The 18,156-nt window shown below is 52.1% G+C and overlaps 1 protein-coding gene across 3 annotated transcripts in view; it reads left to right on the forward strand.

Annotated features, from left to right (window-relative positions):
* Positions 1 to 15,624, forward strand: part of MEOX1 (mesenchyme homeobox 1) — a 20,564-nt gene extending 4,940 nt beyond the window's left edge. For 2 of the 3 annotated variants that reach the window (XM_008693518.2, XM_008693519.2), the window contains 2 exons: positions 12,533 to 12,705; positions 13,995 to 15,624. In XM_008693518.2, coding sequence (XP_008691740.1) covers positions 12,533 to 12,705; positions 13,995 to 14,117 — 296 coding nt within the window. In that variant the 3' untranslated portion in view covers positions 14,118 to 15,624. The remainder of the gene's footprint in view (positions 1 to 12,532; positions 12,706 to 13,994) is intronic. The other variant, XM_008693520.2, reaches the window with a different exon arrangement.
* Positions 15,625 to 18,156: the final 2,532 nt, after the last annotated feature.

The raw sequence follows: 18,156 nt of genomic DNA on the forward strand, positions 1-18,156 counted from the left end.
TTTTTTTTTTTTTAAAAAAAAGATTTTATTTATTTGACAGAGAGGGAGAGAGAGCACAAGCAGGGGGAGCTGCAGGCAGAGGGATAAGCAGGCTCCCCGCTGAGCAAGGAGCCTGATGTGGGGCTTGATCCCAGGACACTGGGATCATGACCTGAGCCAAAGGCAGCCGTTTAACTGATTGAGCCGCCCAGGCGCCCCTCAAGTCCTTTCTTAACATCCAGCTCGAGGCTCCACTTGCCCGTAGCATCATTTCAGTGAAAGCTGTAGTGAAGCTGTTGCAGGTTTTAGTATCTACTGAAACCTGTGTTGATTTTCTAAATAGATAGCTCGTAACTTCATAAAGGAGCTCTTCTGAGATTCCTTACCATGGGACAGCTTGTATTTGAAATCTCCTCTTTAAAAATGATGATCGGGGCACTTCGCTGGCTCAGTCGGGGGAGACTGTGACTCTTTTCTTTTTTTTTTTTAAGATTTTATTTATTTATTCGACAGAGATAGAGACAGCCAGCGAGAGAGGGAACACAAGCAGGGGGAGTGGGAGAGGAAGAAGCAGGCTCATCGCGGAGGAGCCTGATGGCAGGCTGGCAACCTAAAGTAGTCTAAGTCCTAGAAAGTAGAACGGTATTGGTCAGGCCCGGGCGAGAGGGAAAAAGTGAGTTGTTTTTCAGTGGATGTAGGGTTTCAGTTTTATAAGATGAAAAAGTTCTAGAGATCTGTTGCAGGACAATGTGCATATGTAGTTAACACTACTGACCTGTACGCTCAAAAATGATCATGATTTGGGGCACTGGGCTGGCTCAGCCGGAGGAGCACAAGACTCTTGATCTCGGGGTCATGAGTTCAAGCCCCATGTGGGGTGTAAGTATTACTTAAACAAATAAAACTTTTTAAAAATATTTTTAAAAAAATGATCATGATGGTAAATTTTGTGTTATATGTTTTGTATCATCATTTTTATTTATTTACTTTTTTCAAAAATTTTATTTCTCAGTCATCTCTACACCCAGCATGGGACTCCAACTCACGACCCTGAGATCAAGAGTCACAGGCTCGGGGTGCCTGGGTGGCACAGCGGTTAAGCAGGGGTGCTGGCCAGAGCAGGGCTAATATGGGACCGACCATTATATTGGCTGAGGAGTAAATCTAAACAGAACACAGAGTCATTTTAAGCCAAAGATAAGCCCATCTCACTTGGCCTTTTTTTTTTTTTAAGATTTTATTTATTTATTCGACAGAGATAGAGACAGCCAGCGAGAGAGGGAACACAAGCAGGGGGAGTGGGAGAGGAAGAAGCAGGCTCCTAGCGGAGGAGCCTGATGCGGGGCTCGATCCCATAACGCCGGGATCACGCCCTGAGCCGAAGGCAGTCGCTTAACCGCTGTGCCACCCAGGCGCCCCTCACTTTGCCTTTTTATAGCAAGTCTTATTAAAGACTGATGTAAAAAAAGAGTTAGACTACTTTAGATATTTCAGATAAGTGGAATCATGCAGTATTTGGCTTTCCATGATTAACTTAGTTTACTTAGCATAACGTCCTGCAGGTGCATCTGTGCCGTGGCAGAGAACAGGCTTTCCTTTTTTAAGGCTGAATAATATTCCATGGTTGGCATAGACCACATTTTCTTTATCCATTCATCTGTTGATGGACGGACACTGGGGTTGCCTTCAGGTGGGCTATTGTGAATAAGTCTACAGTGAACATGGGTGTGCAAATATCTCCTCAAGATTCTGCTTTTGAATTCTTTTGGGTCTATACCCAGAAGTGGAATTGCTGGGTCCTATGGTAATTCTACTTGTAATTTTTCGAGGAAGCCCCCTACTCTTTTCCATAGCTACTGTACCATTTTACACCCCGCCAACAGGCCACAAGGGTTTCAATTTCTCCACATCCTCATCAACACTTGTTCTTTTCCGGTGTTTTGGTTTTTTTTTTTGGTTTGGGCTTGTTTGTTTGATGGTAGCCCCTTAATGGATATGAGACGATATCTCATCGTGGTTTTGATTTGCGTTTCCCTAATGCTTGGTGAGTTTGAGCATTTCTGCATACGCTTGTTGGCCGGGTGTAGATCTTCTTTGGAGAAATGTCTATTCAAGTCCTTTGCCCATTTTTCAGTTGGATTGTTTGACTTTTGTTGTTGACCTGTAGGAGTTCTTTATATATTCTGGATATTAATCCCTTGTCAGTATATGGGTTGCAAGTATTTTCTCCCACTCTGTAGGCTGCCTTTGCATTCTGCTGGTTGGTCCCTTTGCTGCATAGAGGTCTTTAAGTTCGATGTAGTCCCATTTCTGCTTTTTGACCCGTTTTTGCTTTTGTTGCCTGCGCTTCTGGTGTTATATTCACGAAATCATTGCCAAACCTAATGTCATGAAGATTTTTCCCCGTGTTTTCTTCTAGGAGTTTTATAGTTTTAGATCTTATCCTTAGTCTTTAAACTTTTATTTATTTATTTTTTTAGAGAGAGAGAGAGAATGTGCGTGGTGGAGGGAAAGGCAGAGGGAGAGGGAGAGAGAGAATCTTAAGCAGATTCCACGCCCAGCGTGGAGCCCTATGCAGGGCTCGATCTCACGACCATGAGATAATGACCTGAGCCAAAATCAAGTCAGACATTTAGCTGACCGAGCCACCCAGACGCCCCTTTAAACTATTTTGAATTAATTTTTTATAAGCTGTAAGGTGAGGGTCCAACTTTATTCTTTTGCGTGTAGATGTCCAGTTTCCCCACATCATCTATCGAAGGTCGTCCTTTCCCCACGTATAGCCTTAGCACCTTTGTTGAAGATCATTTGACCATATATGTGAGGGTTTACTTCGTAAGTACTCTGTTCCGTTGTTCTCTTATGTCTGACTTTATGCCAATGCCATACCGTTATGATCATTGCAACTTTGTAATATGTTTTAAAATCAGAAAGTGTGAGGCTGCCATCTTTGTCTCTCTTTCTCAAGATTGTTTTGGCTGCTCAGGGTCCTATGAGATTCCATATGAATTTTAGAATGATCCTTTTCTATTTTTGCAAAAAATGCCATTGGAATTTTGATAGGCATTGCTCTGAATCTGTAGATCACCTTGAGTCATAAGGACATTTGAACAATAGTAAGTCTTCTAATCTATAGGCACAGAATGTCTTTCCATTTCTTTGTGTCTTCTTTCATTTTTTCAAAACGTTTTCCAGTTTTTAGTGTACAAGTCTTTTACCTCCTTAGTTAAGTTTATTCCGAAGTGGGGTGTTTTGGTTTTTTTTTTTTTTTCCTTTTTGATGCCATTGTCAATGTAAATTGTTTCCCTGATTTCCCTTTCAGGTTGTTCATTGTTTATGGATGGAAACGCAGCTGATCTCTGTGTGTTGATGGTGTATCTTGCTACTTTGCTGATTTCACTCATTAGCTCTGAGAGGTTTTTTTGTGGAATCTTTAGGGGTTTCCATATACAAGACCATGTCATTTGCAAACAGAGATCATTTTACTCCTTCCTTTCCAATTTAGATGCTATTTGTTTATTTATTGTCTCACCTGATGGCTCTGGCTAGGACCTACAGTATTACGTTGAACAGAAGAAGCAACAGTGAGCATCCTCGCTTGTAACCTGGTCTTAGAGGGAAAGGTTTCAGTTTTTCACCATTGAGTATGATGTTGGCTCTGGGATTTTCGTATATGGCCTTTATTATGTTGGGATAATTTCCCTCTGTTTCCAGTTTGGTGTGCGTGCTAGGGTCCGTTACTGATCTCCCTCTCCTGACACACAGAACATGCCTCTGTTTGTACCCCTCCATCCCCACATCAAACCCAGTCTGCCTTTCGTCCAGAGTCACAGCGTATGACTGCCTTTCTCCCTGAATCAGAATGGTACCTGGTGTACCTGTGCAATCTCCCTCGCACCTACTAGAACCCCAGGACGAGCTCATTCACTGTCTGATCAGTAGTCTCCATTACAGCCTGGTGCTCATTCATTCATTTTCTCCCCTTCTTTCCGAGAGGGGCTCCACTAGCTGGCCTGAGGGTTTCCACCAGCTGTGATGTCCTTCTGGAAACTGCGTCAGGACCTTTATAGTCTCACTCACGAAACAGTGTGCAGAGAGCCTGACTTCGATCATAAATCCAGCCCGGGTCAGGGCTAGTGCTGGGGTCAGAAAGACACATAAACGGCCACAAATGCAGGCTGGGCTGACTCTGCGTGAGCCCCCACGGGGTGCTCGGGTCAGCTCCCAAGTACCAGGGCCACCGCGGCTGCTGTGGCTGAGCAATGAAGTGGACCCACCATGGTGGACAGTTAGGGGGGCTGTGGTGGCTGGGTAGCTAGAGGGCCCGGCTGTCCTAGGGACACGTGGCTGTGTTTCCGGTCTAGAGGAAAGGGCACCTTGTTCTAATTTGCAGAGTGGTCTCCTGTGGATTCGCATCAGCTTTGCCCAGCACCCCTCCTGGCCTTGCCCCCTCCTCTTAGTGGTGAGCACCAGCTATGAGGATTGGGGGGGGTCTTAGTCCATCTGGGGCTGTCATAATAAACTACCATAGACGGGGTGGCTTACACAACAGACACTTATTTTCTCACAGTTCTGGAAACTAGAAGTCAAAGCTCGAGATGTCAGCAGTTTAGTTTCTCCGGAGGCTTTTCTCCTCGGCTGGCAAATGGTCATCTTCTTGCCACATCCTCACGCGGTCTTTCCTGTGTGTGTGGGCATTCCCGGTGTCTCCCAATGTGTCTTAATCTCCTCTTCTTAAAAAGATACCCATCACACTAGAGCAGGGCCCACCCTAATCAGGGCTTCATTTTAACCTAATCGTCTCTTCGACAACACTGTCTCCAAATACAGTCACATTCTGAGGTCCTGGGGGTTAGGACTTCAACACATTCACGGGGGAGGCAATCCTGCCCATAAACAACAGGCATAGGGACAAGGACAAGGTTGTGGCAGTGACACCAACGCCCCAGTCAAAAATTCCTCCACTGAAAGCAGCACCTCACAGGGGTGCGTGACCTCAGAGCTTCCCTGGCCCTGGGTCCCATGGGCCGCTCAAACTTCCCCACCCAGAGCTTCGTTTCTGGCTACAAACAGATCCCCTCGTTCTTATCTTAGGCCTACAGGGAGAGACACTTTTAGGAATGTATCTAAAGACGTGGGCTGTTTGGCAGAGGAAGAAGGAAAGGAGGTGATAACGAAATCCATGGGCAACGTCAGTGTCACTTGGGGGCGCAGAGAAACACCGGGTAACACGCTGGGTGATCTCTTCTCCATGCCCACCCTCCTTGCTGGGCCGCAGCCTCGTAAAGGGGAAGGGGCGGGGTTCAGGGCCTAATGTCAAGTGCACTGACAGGGCAGACCTTGACCCAGTCCCCAACCACGGCTTCCATTCTGTGTGAGCTCGGGGAGACCCACACCTCAGAGTCCTGCTCCCTGAAAAATTATTGCGGTGTTGACCTCACAGGCTTGCTGTGGGACAAGGGGGCGTCACAGATGTAAAAGACACAGCCGGCACGTGGTAGTCCCTCAATCCATTGTTCCCAAACCCACAAAGGAGCACCCCTCTGCTCACAGTCTTCCCTGATCCTGGCTGCATCCCAGGTGGCCTGCGCTCAAAACTGACAAGGCAGTGACCCGAGGTCAGAGGGAGCCTCGGAAGCCTGTCACCAGCTGGGCCGGCCTGTGTCTGCAGGCTCACTGGTCCAGGGTCACGGCAGGGCTGGGCAGGGTGTGGTGTGAGGGGCCCATAGCCACAGCAGCCCCTCTCGTTCCATCTCCAACCCCAGAACCCCCAGGGAGGAAGAAGCCTTAGGAGCCGGAGTGGCCAGTGTGGAAGGAGAGACAGGAACTCCACGTCCCTCCTGCCTCCTGGTCAGAGCTCCGGCCCCTCACCGTCAGGCAGAGCCTGGGGCCCAAATCAGGACCTGAGACCTTGGCCACTGTCTGAACTCAGAGGTATCAGCACAAGACCTGTGTCCGAGCCCGCTCAGGCCCCACCCAGGTACAGTCTGGAAGTTCTGCAGAAAGTCAGTACCCACCAAAGCAGCAACATTCTCACCAGCATCTAAGACATAAGGGTCCAAAGGGCCCCTGGGCTCTAAGAAGGTCCATGGAGAGGCAGCCTTGGCCCTGCCCACCGCCCTGCCAGGCTAGGGGCTCAGGAGTCCGCCCTACTCGCCTTTCTCTCTGGCTTGAGTCAGTCGGGGCATCTGGGCCCAGGGACGTGGGGATGATCCCAGGGGCAGAACAGCTCTTTCTTTCTGAGGGCAGGACTCGAGGCCCCAGCAGGCCCCAGGAGGCAGCCCCTTTCCCCCAGCACCCTTTCTGCTCACTTCCCTGGCCTCTGGCCGGGATCCCTCCCCTGCCCCCCACCCCAGCCTTTTCTATTTCATGTTTTCCCTGAACACAGTCGTGGAGGAACCGTGTGCGCAGTGGGGCCTGGTCCTGAAGCCCACACTTCCTTTGGTGACAGCTGGGGGCGACATCTGGAACATATAAACACAAACAAAGTCCAGAGCCGCCCATGCCTCCCCCCAACCCATCTCAGAGGCTTGCTGCTGCTCCCCACCCTCCTTTCCACTGCCTCCCTTCACCTTCACCTCTCTGCTTCCCTATTCCACGGTCCCCCACCCCCCATGTCATCGCCCATCCATTCCACTCTCCCTCAGTACCACGTAGCCTCGTTGCCCCACCCCCCAGGGGACCCTCAGCAAAGACTACTGTAGCACCAGGCTTTTCCATTTCAGAACAATCTGATTCTCTCCCAGAAAACATACTTTCAATTCCCCAGCCCCGCTGCTGGGCTCCTCAAAGAGGCTGGGAGCCCTCCCCATGTCTGGAGAGACATGGGGCCCCCACATCGAGGTAGGTGAGCCTCACTGGAGCCCAGTGAGAAAGGAAAGTCAGGGAGGTCCCGCGTGCAAACGCCCAACTGCTCTCAGGCTGGTTCCATCTGGGTCCCGTCTATTTTGATGGGCTTTGACTCCTGAGTTTGAAAGTATCAGCGTTAACAGGGATGTCAAAGGCCAGCACTGGGACAGGCCAGGAAGCCCCAGACACCATTTTCAGAGGGTTTGCCAAGGTCTCACCTGCTGACATCATGCCCCAGGGATCCCCTCCCCCTCCCCGCCATGGACACACACGGACACATTCCTGGGGTGAGCACAGCCTCCATGCTGGCCACCCCCCTCCCAGGGCAGTGTCCCCTAGTGGCTGCAGCCCTGGACTGGTCCCAGGGAATTCCAGCAACCCTTTCATTCTTTGGGTCTTCATTTCCTCCTCTGTTCAATGGGCTGATGCGTACCTTACCCACCCTACGGTATACTTAAGAGGCCACAGGAAGCAGCCTAATGTGTGGAAATAGCTTCCTGCCACAGATATCTGGGTTTGCGGTCCAGCCCTGTCTTGAGGCCCTCTCTCGCCTACCCTAGGCTCCCCTGTAAAATAGAAAGGTGCCCAGAGACCAGCTCTAAGCCTCTTCCAACGCTTCTGTTCTATGACTCCTACTGTTCTGTGATTCCGTAGTATATATGGAAGCCCCAAAGATGTTTACCTCTGGGGAAAAGAGATCCATTGTCAACTGTGGAAGTGTTATTTGAACGCACCACATGTGGCTTTCTATCTGGTCTCGGACAGAAATTTATGTAAAACGTGGTGACAATGGGGGGGGGGGACACAGGCCTCCAAAAAGGCGTGCTCCCCAGAGTCTGTCTGAACTTCCTTGTAGCTCCGATAAAGCTGTCTGCTAACTTCAGGAAGGCCTGCCAAAACTGACAGCTATTTATGAAATAATTTACCTTGGACGGTGTAAAAGCTCACGGTGCAAACCGCAATCACACTACATCCTGTTTGCATTTCTCGGGGCACAAGGGTTCCATCACGGCCCCCGATGGCTGGCGCTCGGAGGGTCGGAGGGTCGTGCGGGGGCTGGGGCAGGACGGAGGCAGCCCGCTGAGCACCAGCCTCCTCTCTCTGCCATCCTGGAAGAGGCACCCCTGCCCCTGAGAGAGAAGCAGGACCAGGACGGCTGAGATGCGACTCTGGTCCCTGCTAGTGACTGTGCCTGGCATCCTGCCGCCGCTGAAAGGCTGACATAAGAGTGACCAGACACAGAGCCCAGCAGAGACACAGAGCAGCAGCGGAGACGGGAAAAGAGTTAAAAGGCCAGACATTGAAAAGGCATCCCTTTGACGCAGCTCTGGAGACGTGGTACCTTGACAGGCATCGTCGCTAACCTCTCCCGTGGGTCACTGCTGCATGACCTCTCCGGGAGGAACCTCTTCTTGCGGTTCTTTCAGACCGAGCCTTACACAGCGCACGTAGCTGTTCTTGTTTTACAAAGGAGGAAACTGAAGTTCAGAGAACGTGAGCGACTTGCCCAAGGTCAGAGAGCTCTTTCTGGGAGCCTGCTACAGCCCAGATTCTCCAAGGGCTCCTCAGACACATCTCCTCCATTCAGCTCGGGGTGGGGAGCTTTGCACATCAGCGGGAGACAGGAAGTCCCTGGCACAGCCCTGACCTTGGAGCTGAGGACCTTGGGAAGCCCAGGGAGGGCCTGGGGACAGAGCACACAGCAAGACCCCAGGTCTGACTGAAGGGAGGATCTAGGAGTCCAGACAAGAATATTTGCACCTGGAGGGGCCTCAAGTTCAAGGCCACGGGTTCTTAACAGAAGAGAGAGTAGGGAGAGGAGAAGAGGATGTCAGGGCTGCTTACTGGGAAAGGACTCTGACACCAGCTTCCCTGGGGGGGAGGGAAGACCCAGCCCAACCCCATGCTTCTATCCATGGGGAAACTGAGGCCCAGAGTAGGAGACAGGCACCCCAACAAAGCTGTACTCTTCTGGGAGCCCACCATCCTGGGGGTAGTGTGCATGTGAGCGGGCAGACTAGCCCCCCTCCCCACCCCCTTCCCAGCCACAAATGGCTCCCGGTTGTCTTCATCCTTCTTTTTCTATGTTGGTGACAATGTCGCAGAACAGAGCACCCGAACTTCCTGCCTGCCGTACTGCAGGCCCTCTCGTCGTTCCTAATGGTGCTGAGAGGGCTTCTTGCCTGAGAAGCTGATGAGGAACAGGTGTCCTCTGGGTGTCACTCTCCCACCCCCTCTCGAGGGTGTTCCCCAGGTTCACCAACGTCCCAGCTCCAGCTTCTCTGTCCCATTTCCTCTTCTTCCCCATTCCGAGGCCCAGTGCCTAAATGGGGACAGTAAGAGGAGAGAGCAGGTAGGCAGGGAGGGACCCACTAACCAGTCCAAGGCCAGCTCAAAGGGGTCTTCTTTTTTTTTTTTTTTTTAAGATTTTATTTATTTGACAGAGAGAGACAGCCAGCGAGATAGGGAACACAAGCAAGGGGAGTGGGAGAGGAAGAAGCAGGCTCCTAGTGGAGAAGCCTGATGTGGGGCTCGATCCCAGAAAGCTGGGATCACGCCCTGAGCTGAAGGCAGACACTTAACGACTGCGCCACCCACTCTTTTCTGGGATTTCATAGGCACTCGTGTGCACCGAAGCAGGCCTGGGAGGAGGGGAGTGGGGGTGTGGGCATCGACCCAGGACAGGGCCTCCAGGAGCCTTGGGTGTGGAGATTCTGGGGCCAGCCTTGAGCATGCTGGATGCAGATGGGGAAACTGAGGCCAGCGTTGACCACCACACCTCTAGTCGGATGAATCTGGGTCCCGAGCCCAGTTCTGCCCCCACTGCCCCCCAAACTGCTGGGCACACCAGGCCAGTTCCTGGGCCTCTCTGACGCTGCTTCCCCTTCTGTAGAACTGAGTTGGATTTAGCAAACGTTTAGCAAGTACCGTGCCAGGTACAGCAGCAAGTGAGAAAAAGCAGTTTCATCCCTGGGGGAGAAAGAGCGCCATCAAATTATCACACAGCTCCACATGACAATGCTGAAGGGGGCAGTAAGCCGACCTCCTCCAAGGGGTGTTTTGTGGAAAGGATTAAATGGATCCGAGTACATAGAAGCCTTCAAGAAATCACAGCTGGTACTCTCCCAGCCCCTCAGATGGCATCTCCCGGAGGCGAAGAATTGGAAGAATCCTTTTTTGTTCAAGTGCTTTAAAGTTTTAAAAGCACTTTCCACACACAAGAGCTGGTCCAGGCTTCCCAATAACCCCGGGAGGTAGGTGCTTTATTTTCCGCAATTTCTTGATGAGGCGACTGAAGCCCAGAGAGGTTAAGTGACTTCCTCAAAGGCCCCCAGCAAGGAGAGCGAGCCCTCAAACCCTGACACAAGTCATCTTGGTTTTACACCCCCTCGGTCGTGAAAGGGAAGGGCTGGGAACCACCCTGAGCCCTGGGACAGGAATGGGAGGGAAACGAGCCAGGTCTCGGCCGCCGGGGAGGTGCTCCGGCGGCGGCCAAGGCCGCACACTCCTGGGGATCCCCGCCGGGGGGGCTGCGTGTCCTTCCCTCCCCCCACGCTCCCGCTCCCGCTTCCGGAGGGGTCTGGGCCAGCCTTCTCCCGAGCCCGCGCGACGGGCAGCCGGGGCCATCGGACGCGCCCCCCTCCTGCCCCCGGGCGCGCCCCGCGGGCAGCCAACCCTGACCGGGCAGGTGGGCACCGGGGAGCCCGCAGGGGGGACGGAGCCCCTCCGCCTTCTCGGTTCCCTCCGGGACGCCCCGATTGCTTTACCGTGCGCCCCCCACTGCGCCGAGAGCCGCTACCCCGGCTCCTGTCCCCTCCTCTCCCAGCGGGGACGGAGGGCCTGGAAACTAAAACACAAGGGACTGAATAGAAAGCAAGAGAAGGAACTGCGGAGAAGGGAACCAGCGGGCTGAGCTTCCTTACTGGACCGGGGCTGACGGGAGGGGGGGGAGCTCCACCTCCCCACCCGCTCGCAGTGTGGCTGCTTGGGGGGCGGGGGGTGGGTAGTGGGGACAGCTTCCCTGCCCTCCCCCACCCCGTCTAAAAGCCCCACCCAGCGCCCCCCACCCCCCGGGTCAGCCCCCCACAACAGGGACTCCTCCCCCCACACACACACACCCCGGCGGGGATGGGGTCCTTAAGGGGCACAGGGTGGGGGCGCCGCTTTCAGTAAAGCAGCTAACTCTGAGCCAAGGTCCCCCAGGTCTGTGAAAGGACAATGAAATGAAAGACTTCCAAATTGTAGAGCCCTGCAGGAAAAGTGGTTCCTGTAGCCGTTCCCCGGACACGTGGCCCGCATTGTTAATTGTGTCGGTGTGTTGGTCTCCTTCCGGCCGCCTCCGCGCCCAGCGCCACCACCGAAGTGAGGGTAGAGCCGCCGCCCGGCTTGCTCGGGAGACAACACATATGTCGTTTGTACATCTCTCTACAGTTTGTAAACCCTTCCGACGTGGAGTTTACTTGAACAGCATGTGAGCCAAACTGCCTGGGTTTGATTTCTGCCTCTGCCAGCCACAGGCTGGTCGAACTGGATGAACTTGAACGACTTGCTAAACCTTCTCTGTGTTTCGTTTTCTTGTCTATGCAGTGGGGCTAATATAAGAACTCACCTGGCTGAGTTACTGGGAGGATTAAGTGGCTGATACAAGTAAGGTGCTTGCTCCCCGCACCCGTTAGCAGTTATGATTGAGCCCCTGCTGGGTCTAACGGGGAGCCCAGAACTTTCCAGACTTGGCCCCTCCCCGTATCAAAGGGGAAAAGAAGCTTAAGGCAGCCTGCTCAATTTACATGCGCACAGCTCCCCTGGGGATCTGGCTAAATGTGATTCTGATTCAGCAAGTCGGGGTAGGGCCTGAGATCCTGCAAGTCTGACCAACTTCCGGGCCCTGCTGCTGTGGCCACGGCACCCTCTGAGAAGTGAGGTCTTAGAGCGATGGTCTGTAAACTTGACCAAACTTGCCCGTGTGTCACAATCACCTTGGAGGCTTGTTAAAACAGATAGCTGGGCCCCACCCCCTGAGTGTCTGATGCAGCAGGTCTGGGATGAGGCCTCAGGATATGCATTTGTGACAGTTCTCAGGTGATGGTGACATCGCCGGGACAGAGAGCCTCAGCGTTAGAACCTCTTGCCCCACAAACTTATAGCCGCTACTAATGTCAAACGGGGGCAGGTGGGGGGCACGGGGTGGGGGTGAAGGCTGGAATAGTAGAAATCATTAAACAGCCAAGAACAGCTTCTCATGCTTTGGGGATAAAAAAAGTTTGGGGTGGGGGGAGGGAGGGGGTGTGAATGCCGCTGAGGTTGGGAGCCAGAAGACTCCCCAGTTCTCCAGAAGAGGGGATTAAAGCACTAGAAGGAATGATAAAGGGACAATGTGGGTTCTTTCTCAATATCCTTTAAAAACAAGAGAGACCGGGGCGCCTGGGTGGCTCAGTCAGTTAAGCGTCTGCCTTCAGCTCCTGTCAGGGTCCAGGGTCCTGGGATCGAGCCCTGCATCGGGCTCCCTACTCAGTGGCAAGTCTGCTTCTGCCCCTCCACCCTGCTCACGCACCCTATCTCTCAAATAAATACATAAAATCTTTACTACAAAATGAAATAAAAAATAGAAACAAGAGAGACAAGGAAAGGCGGCCTTACTCTTAAGGACAAAAGATAGGGAACCTCTGCAGCTCACGTGGTCCTGCTTGGGACGCTCTCTCTGCAGACACGCAGGAGAGCCGAGGGAAGCCTGAGGGCGGCAGCAAGGCTCGCAAGGAGAGGACGGCCTTCACCAAGGAGCAGCTGCGGGAGCTCGAGGCCGAGTTTGCTCACCATAACTACCTGACCCGGCTCCGGAGATACGAGATCGCCGTGAACCTGGACCTCTCGGAGCGGCAGGTGCGTCCCGGGGGCCCTCCTCCTCTGGCCCTCCCTCCCTTCCCACCACTCCTCCCTGAACCTTCTCCTTTGTCTCCTCCCTCTGCCCAGTCCAGTGGTTCTCAACTGTGGCTCCACCTGAGAATCTCCAGCGGGGGGCTCTCCCCCGCCTAGAAATTTTCATTGGTCTGGGATTGAGTCCAGACATCAGCATGTTTCAAAGGTCCCCTAGATGGTTCTCAGGGGCGGCCAGGGTTGGAACCTCTGATCGGGTTATTCCCGAACTTGGGTGTGTGCTGGAATCACCTGGGCCCTTGTTTAAAATGCAGATTCGAAGAGGCACCTGGCTGGCTCAGGCAACGCTTGATCTTGGGGTCATGAGTTCAAGCCCCATGTTGGGTGTAGAGACTACTTTAAAAATAAAATAAAACACTAAAAAAAAAAAAAAAAGAATAAAATGCAGATTCCATAACTCTGGAGAGCGACTTTGCCGTGAGAATAAGTGGGACTGGGCATCTGCACTTCTAGTAAGTTCTCTAGGTGGTTCCTGGACTCCTCTAAAAAAAACTACCTAGCCCCTTTGGGGCTTTCCCTCAGAGCATTCCACCCACACCCATGCTCTAACATGGAGTAAAATATAATAATAATAATAATAATAATAATAATAATAATAATAATAATAATAATAATAATTTGATAGCAGCTTTCAGTTGATGAGGGGCTCTGCCAGAGTGCTTGGTTTAGAAAGCTAAGATTCAGATCCTGCCTCTACCACTTCTTAGCCCTGTGACCTCTGGGACATGTCTCTGAACCTCCCTGGGTCTCCATCTGTAACACGGGGTCATGACCCCACCCTGCAGGCAATGCTGAAGTTCTGATAAGAAAACACACAAACCAGAGCTATCTGAACTGACACCTGCTTTATGAATGTGCCTAAGGATGAGGCTGGTGAGCCTCTGCTCCCAGACCCTGGGGTCCTAGAAGCTACAGAGAGGCGGTGTAGGCCCTGGAGGGGCGGTGCATGTGCAAGGGGGTGGGGCCAAATGCCCAGTGACTTTCAGACCCCGCGGTCCCCAGATGGGCAGGCTTTCTGACACAAAGACAGGGAGACACGCATGAGACAGGCCTCTGGGCAGATTGATGTGTCCTCCCTTTTGCCTCAATTCCTGGTGCCTTTGGAGGAGCGGGGCAGGACGAGCGGAGGTGCAAGCTGGGGTCCCCGGAGCTGCAACTGCTGTCTCCAGCCTCAATATGGGGAGGGTAGCTGCACCTCCCTTGAAGTGACCAGGTTCCTTTGCTTCCTCCGCCAGGTCAAAGTGTGGTTCCAGAACCGAAGGATGAAGTGGAAGCGTGTGAAAGGGGGTCAGCCTATCTCCCCGACTGGGCAGGACCCCGAGGATGGGGACTCTGCCGCCTCTCCAAGTTCAGAGTGAGATTCTCCACGGAGAGAGAAGGACTGAGGACTGAGCCCCCTACCCAGTTACCGTGACCCCCAATTCGACCTTTTCCTTCTCCCACCCACCCCAGGGCAGCCTCTCCATGTCTTGCAGTGACTCTTAAACACAAAGCTATCCAGCATCCCTGGGAGCCTTAAAGTCTCCCAGAAAGTTCCATCCAGTTTTGCTCTGTCTCCGCAGCCCCTTCCCCAAGGCCTTTGCTTCCCACAGTTCTCATGGAATCCTACAGCAGCCCGACTAGACCCAAGCGGATCTGGGGAACAGCTCCAGGCACCCTGCTGCTGGGGGTCTTGGCTGCTGCCCACCCCTCCTGCTACCACGTCCCTCCGACACCAGCCAGCCATCCTCCAGGTCTGGACACCACCTGGTCTGCTGGGAGAGGAGCCTTGGGACCAGCTAGTGACCCGTGAAAGCACATGCTCCAAAGGAAGGAAATGACTAGAACACACACATATCCTAGACCACCCTTCCTTTCTGGGTTCCATATTGGAGGCTTTGGGGAGCCTTCAGTGGTCCCCAAACCCCAGGGAGAAGCAGTGTGAGGAGAGTTGAGGACAGAACACCACTGCGGCCAATCAGAAACCCAGTCCTTGTCTCCCAGAGCTGTTGGCTGAGTGGGCACGTTTATAACACTGGCTGGAGGAAGACTGTTGGAAAAACAGCCTGGGGTAGGTGCTCCCCATACGGGCCCGTTCGCACTGGCTTGACTGGGTGGCTGAGAAGGGACCCAGGACCGCACCTGCCTCTTCGGAGTCGATTCGAGGATACAGCTGGGACTGCTGAGCCCCAGAGCCATGGAGGAGCTATTCCTTTTAAATCCACAGTTTGCGGATTGAAAACCTATCCAGAGCCTCCCATCATTGAGTCGAGGGCTGGAAAGTGTCCCCCGTGTTCCAACGATGAAGAGATCGTACCAGGTCCAGTGAGTGAAGGCCTAGAAATGTGGAAGCCTGCAGTGGAACCATCTTGTGCTTTCAAGGGACCCTGTCTGCAAATGGGGACAAAAAAGTCAATCCCCCTTTCTCCATGGGGTGCACCTGAGCCCTTCCAGTGTGTTCCACGATTGCTGTTATGACAGGACGAGCTGCTAAGTGTATGTACGGCGACCGCCCAGATCTTCTGGGGTGACACTCTGGGACTAATGGCCAAATAGCCTGGGGTGACCCAAGCCTTGGCAAGAGACCCCCGCCGGCCTCAGTACTCCGTCTCCCCACACGAGCAGGTGTTGCAGAGGGAGGCCAGCAAGAGTTTGGAGCTCTTGAGTGTAGATTTAATCGCTCACATGTAAAAATAACCCTACCTCCCCAGCCCGAAAGGACAACCGCCCTGGAAAATGATTGCCAAGTGACATGGCTGCTTAGCGCACGTGTCATTTTTTTCTAAAGCATATTTCATATATTTTCTTAAGATTACGTCAAGTTAACGGCGCAAGGTTAATTCACTTAGTAAGAAAACTCTTGGAGAAATAAAAGCAATAAAAGAGCATCGTTCCCAGGCCTTTTTCCTCGCAGAGCTAAGCCCTGCGTTCCCTCTGTGTGCGACCCTCTGATGCTCGCGTGACGATCACCCGGACAATGTCCAAAAACCACGAGAAAAAGGGATGAAATCATTTAGACCAAGGCATCCCCTTTTGGGTTCTTCAAAATGTGGGGGTGCAGGGGCGCCTGGGTGGCGCAGTCGTTGAGCGTCTGCCTTCGGCTCAGGGCGTGATCCCGGCGTTATGGGATCGAGCCCCACATCAGGCTCCTCCGCTGGGAGCCTGCTTCTTCCTCTCCCACTCCCCCTGCTTGTGTTCCCTCTCTCACTGGCTGCCCCTCTCTCTGTCAAATAAATAAATAAAATCTTTAAAAAAAACACAAAAAAAACAAAATGTGGGTTTGCAAATGTCATCATTGGAAAAACTATGTTGTTCTCCCTTGCAACTGCATTGTCCTCGTTTCCCCTTATAAAATGCTAGCTGTCAGTTTCCCTAACCTACGGCTTATCAAATCATTGAAGTTCTGTAAACAAAAGAGGAATTCTTTTGTTAAGAAAGGAATCTCGGCCATAAACTAACCACCCCTAATTTGGGGGGGAGGGGGAGGAGCAGGGGGAGGGGGGAGAGAGAGAATCCCAAGCAGACCCCATGCCAAGCGCAGAGCCTGATGTAGGGCTCAATCTTATGACTCTGAGATCATGACCTGAGCCAAAATCAAGAATCGGACACTCAACTGATTGAGCCACCCAGGTGCCTCCCCCGTAATTTTTAAGTTTAGAATTTGAGGGTTTTCTTCCTTAGGATAAAACAATACACACCAATAGTTATAAAAAATGCCATAGGAAGAAACGTCCTCAATCCTATGTTTTTTTAATTAAAAAAGATTTGTCTCACCAAGATGTTAGCCATGGACAAAATAGAACTGGCTACAGAGAGGGGAGGGAGGGAGCCAAGAGAGGAGGCCAGGCCAGGGTTCGGCCTTGAGGCGGTCTGGGCCCAGCGTGGGCATTGACCAGAAATGACATCATCAGGAGCTGGCAGAGGAGGGCAGACCCACAAAATCCAGGTGCCAGAGAGGAAGGTTCAGATTCAAAGACAAGCAAAACAGACACCCTCGAGCGTTCCAACACTCCCTCCCAACCCTACTCCCCTGACTTCAGAGGATATCAACCTCTCCTGCTTTTCCTTGTCTATCCAGAACATTCCTTCTCTGTCTCCCATGCTTTTGCCCCCACTGCTGGTTTCCGAGCTTTCTGCCTTCTGCCTGCTGCCTTCCCCACTCTTCACACTCTGCCCGGGTGATCCCATCTACCTATAGGTTTTTAATTGGGGTAAAATATGCATAACATAAAATTTATTCTTTTTTTTTTTTCAAGATTTTATTTATTTATTCGACAGAGATAGAGACAGCCAGCGAGAGAGGGAACACAAGCAGGGGGAGTGGGAGAGGAAGAAGCAGGCTCATAGCGGAGGAGCCTGATGTGGGGCTCGATCCCATAACGCCGGGATCACGCCCTGAGCCGAAGGCAGACACTCAACCGCTGTGCCACCCAGGCGCCCCAAAATTTATCCATTTTTAAGCGTACAGTTCTGTGTCATTGAATACTGTCCCACTGTTGTACCACCGTTGTCACTATCCCTCTCCAGGACCTTTTCATCTTCCCAAACTGAAACTCTGTAGCCATGGAGCAAGAACTCATCCTTCCCTCCTCCCTTCCAACCACTTACATTTATATAGCGTTTACTCTGCGCCGTGTTGGGCGCTATTCTAAGTGCTTTACCAATGATCCTAAGAGGTCGTACCAGTATTCCTGTCTTACTGATGAGGTGACCAAAGCAGGGAGAAGTTGAATAAGCCACCAAGGTTTTATAGCTGGTTAGTGGTTGTGGTAGAGCATACGATCGGGCCCAATTATTTCCTCCCTTCTCCACTGGGAGAATATGGCTCCCTGATCATTGCCATATGCCATACCTCCCACGGGAGGAGTGAACTTCCCCACGTCATTGACCCCAGGCTTGTCCGTGGGGCTGGCTTTTGCCCATAGAATGTGAACAGAAGAGCCGGGCGCCCAGTCTAGCAGAAATTTTAGAGCTGTCGTGTCTCTGCCATTGCTCTTTTCCTTCTGTGCAAGGCTGGGGTAGGAACTCCACCATAAGCCCGGGGTCCAGGATGATATAGATGTGGGACAAAGACAAAGCCAAACCCATAACCTTCATACATGTCGGCGAGGACAGAAAAGTTGGTTGTAAGCCATTAGATACGAGGATCGTTTGTTACTTCTGTACCCTCTTGTGAACACGGACCACCAGTGATAAAGCTAGGATTTGAATCCAGGTATTCTGGCACCAGGCCAACACTCCCTTACCGGGATCTGGGAGCTTATATTCCACTCCCCACTGCTCATACCCCCTGGGTGACTACAGGCATCTCAAATTCAAACTATTCAAGGGAAAAATCTCCATTACCCCAATATTCTGAACTCCAGATTCTGTATTCTGAATCCTTCATTTTATTTATTTATTTATTTTTTAAGATTT

This window comes from Ursus maritimus, unplaced genomic scaffold (genome assembly GCF_017311325.1).
Source record: "Ursus maritimus isolate PB19 unplaced genomic scaffold, ASM1731132v1 scaffold_24, whole genome shotgun sequence".
Taxonomy (NCBI): domain Eukaryota; kingdom Metazoa; phylum Chordata; class Mammalia; order Carnivora; family Ursidae; genus Ursus; species Ursus maritimus.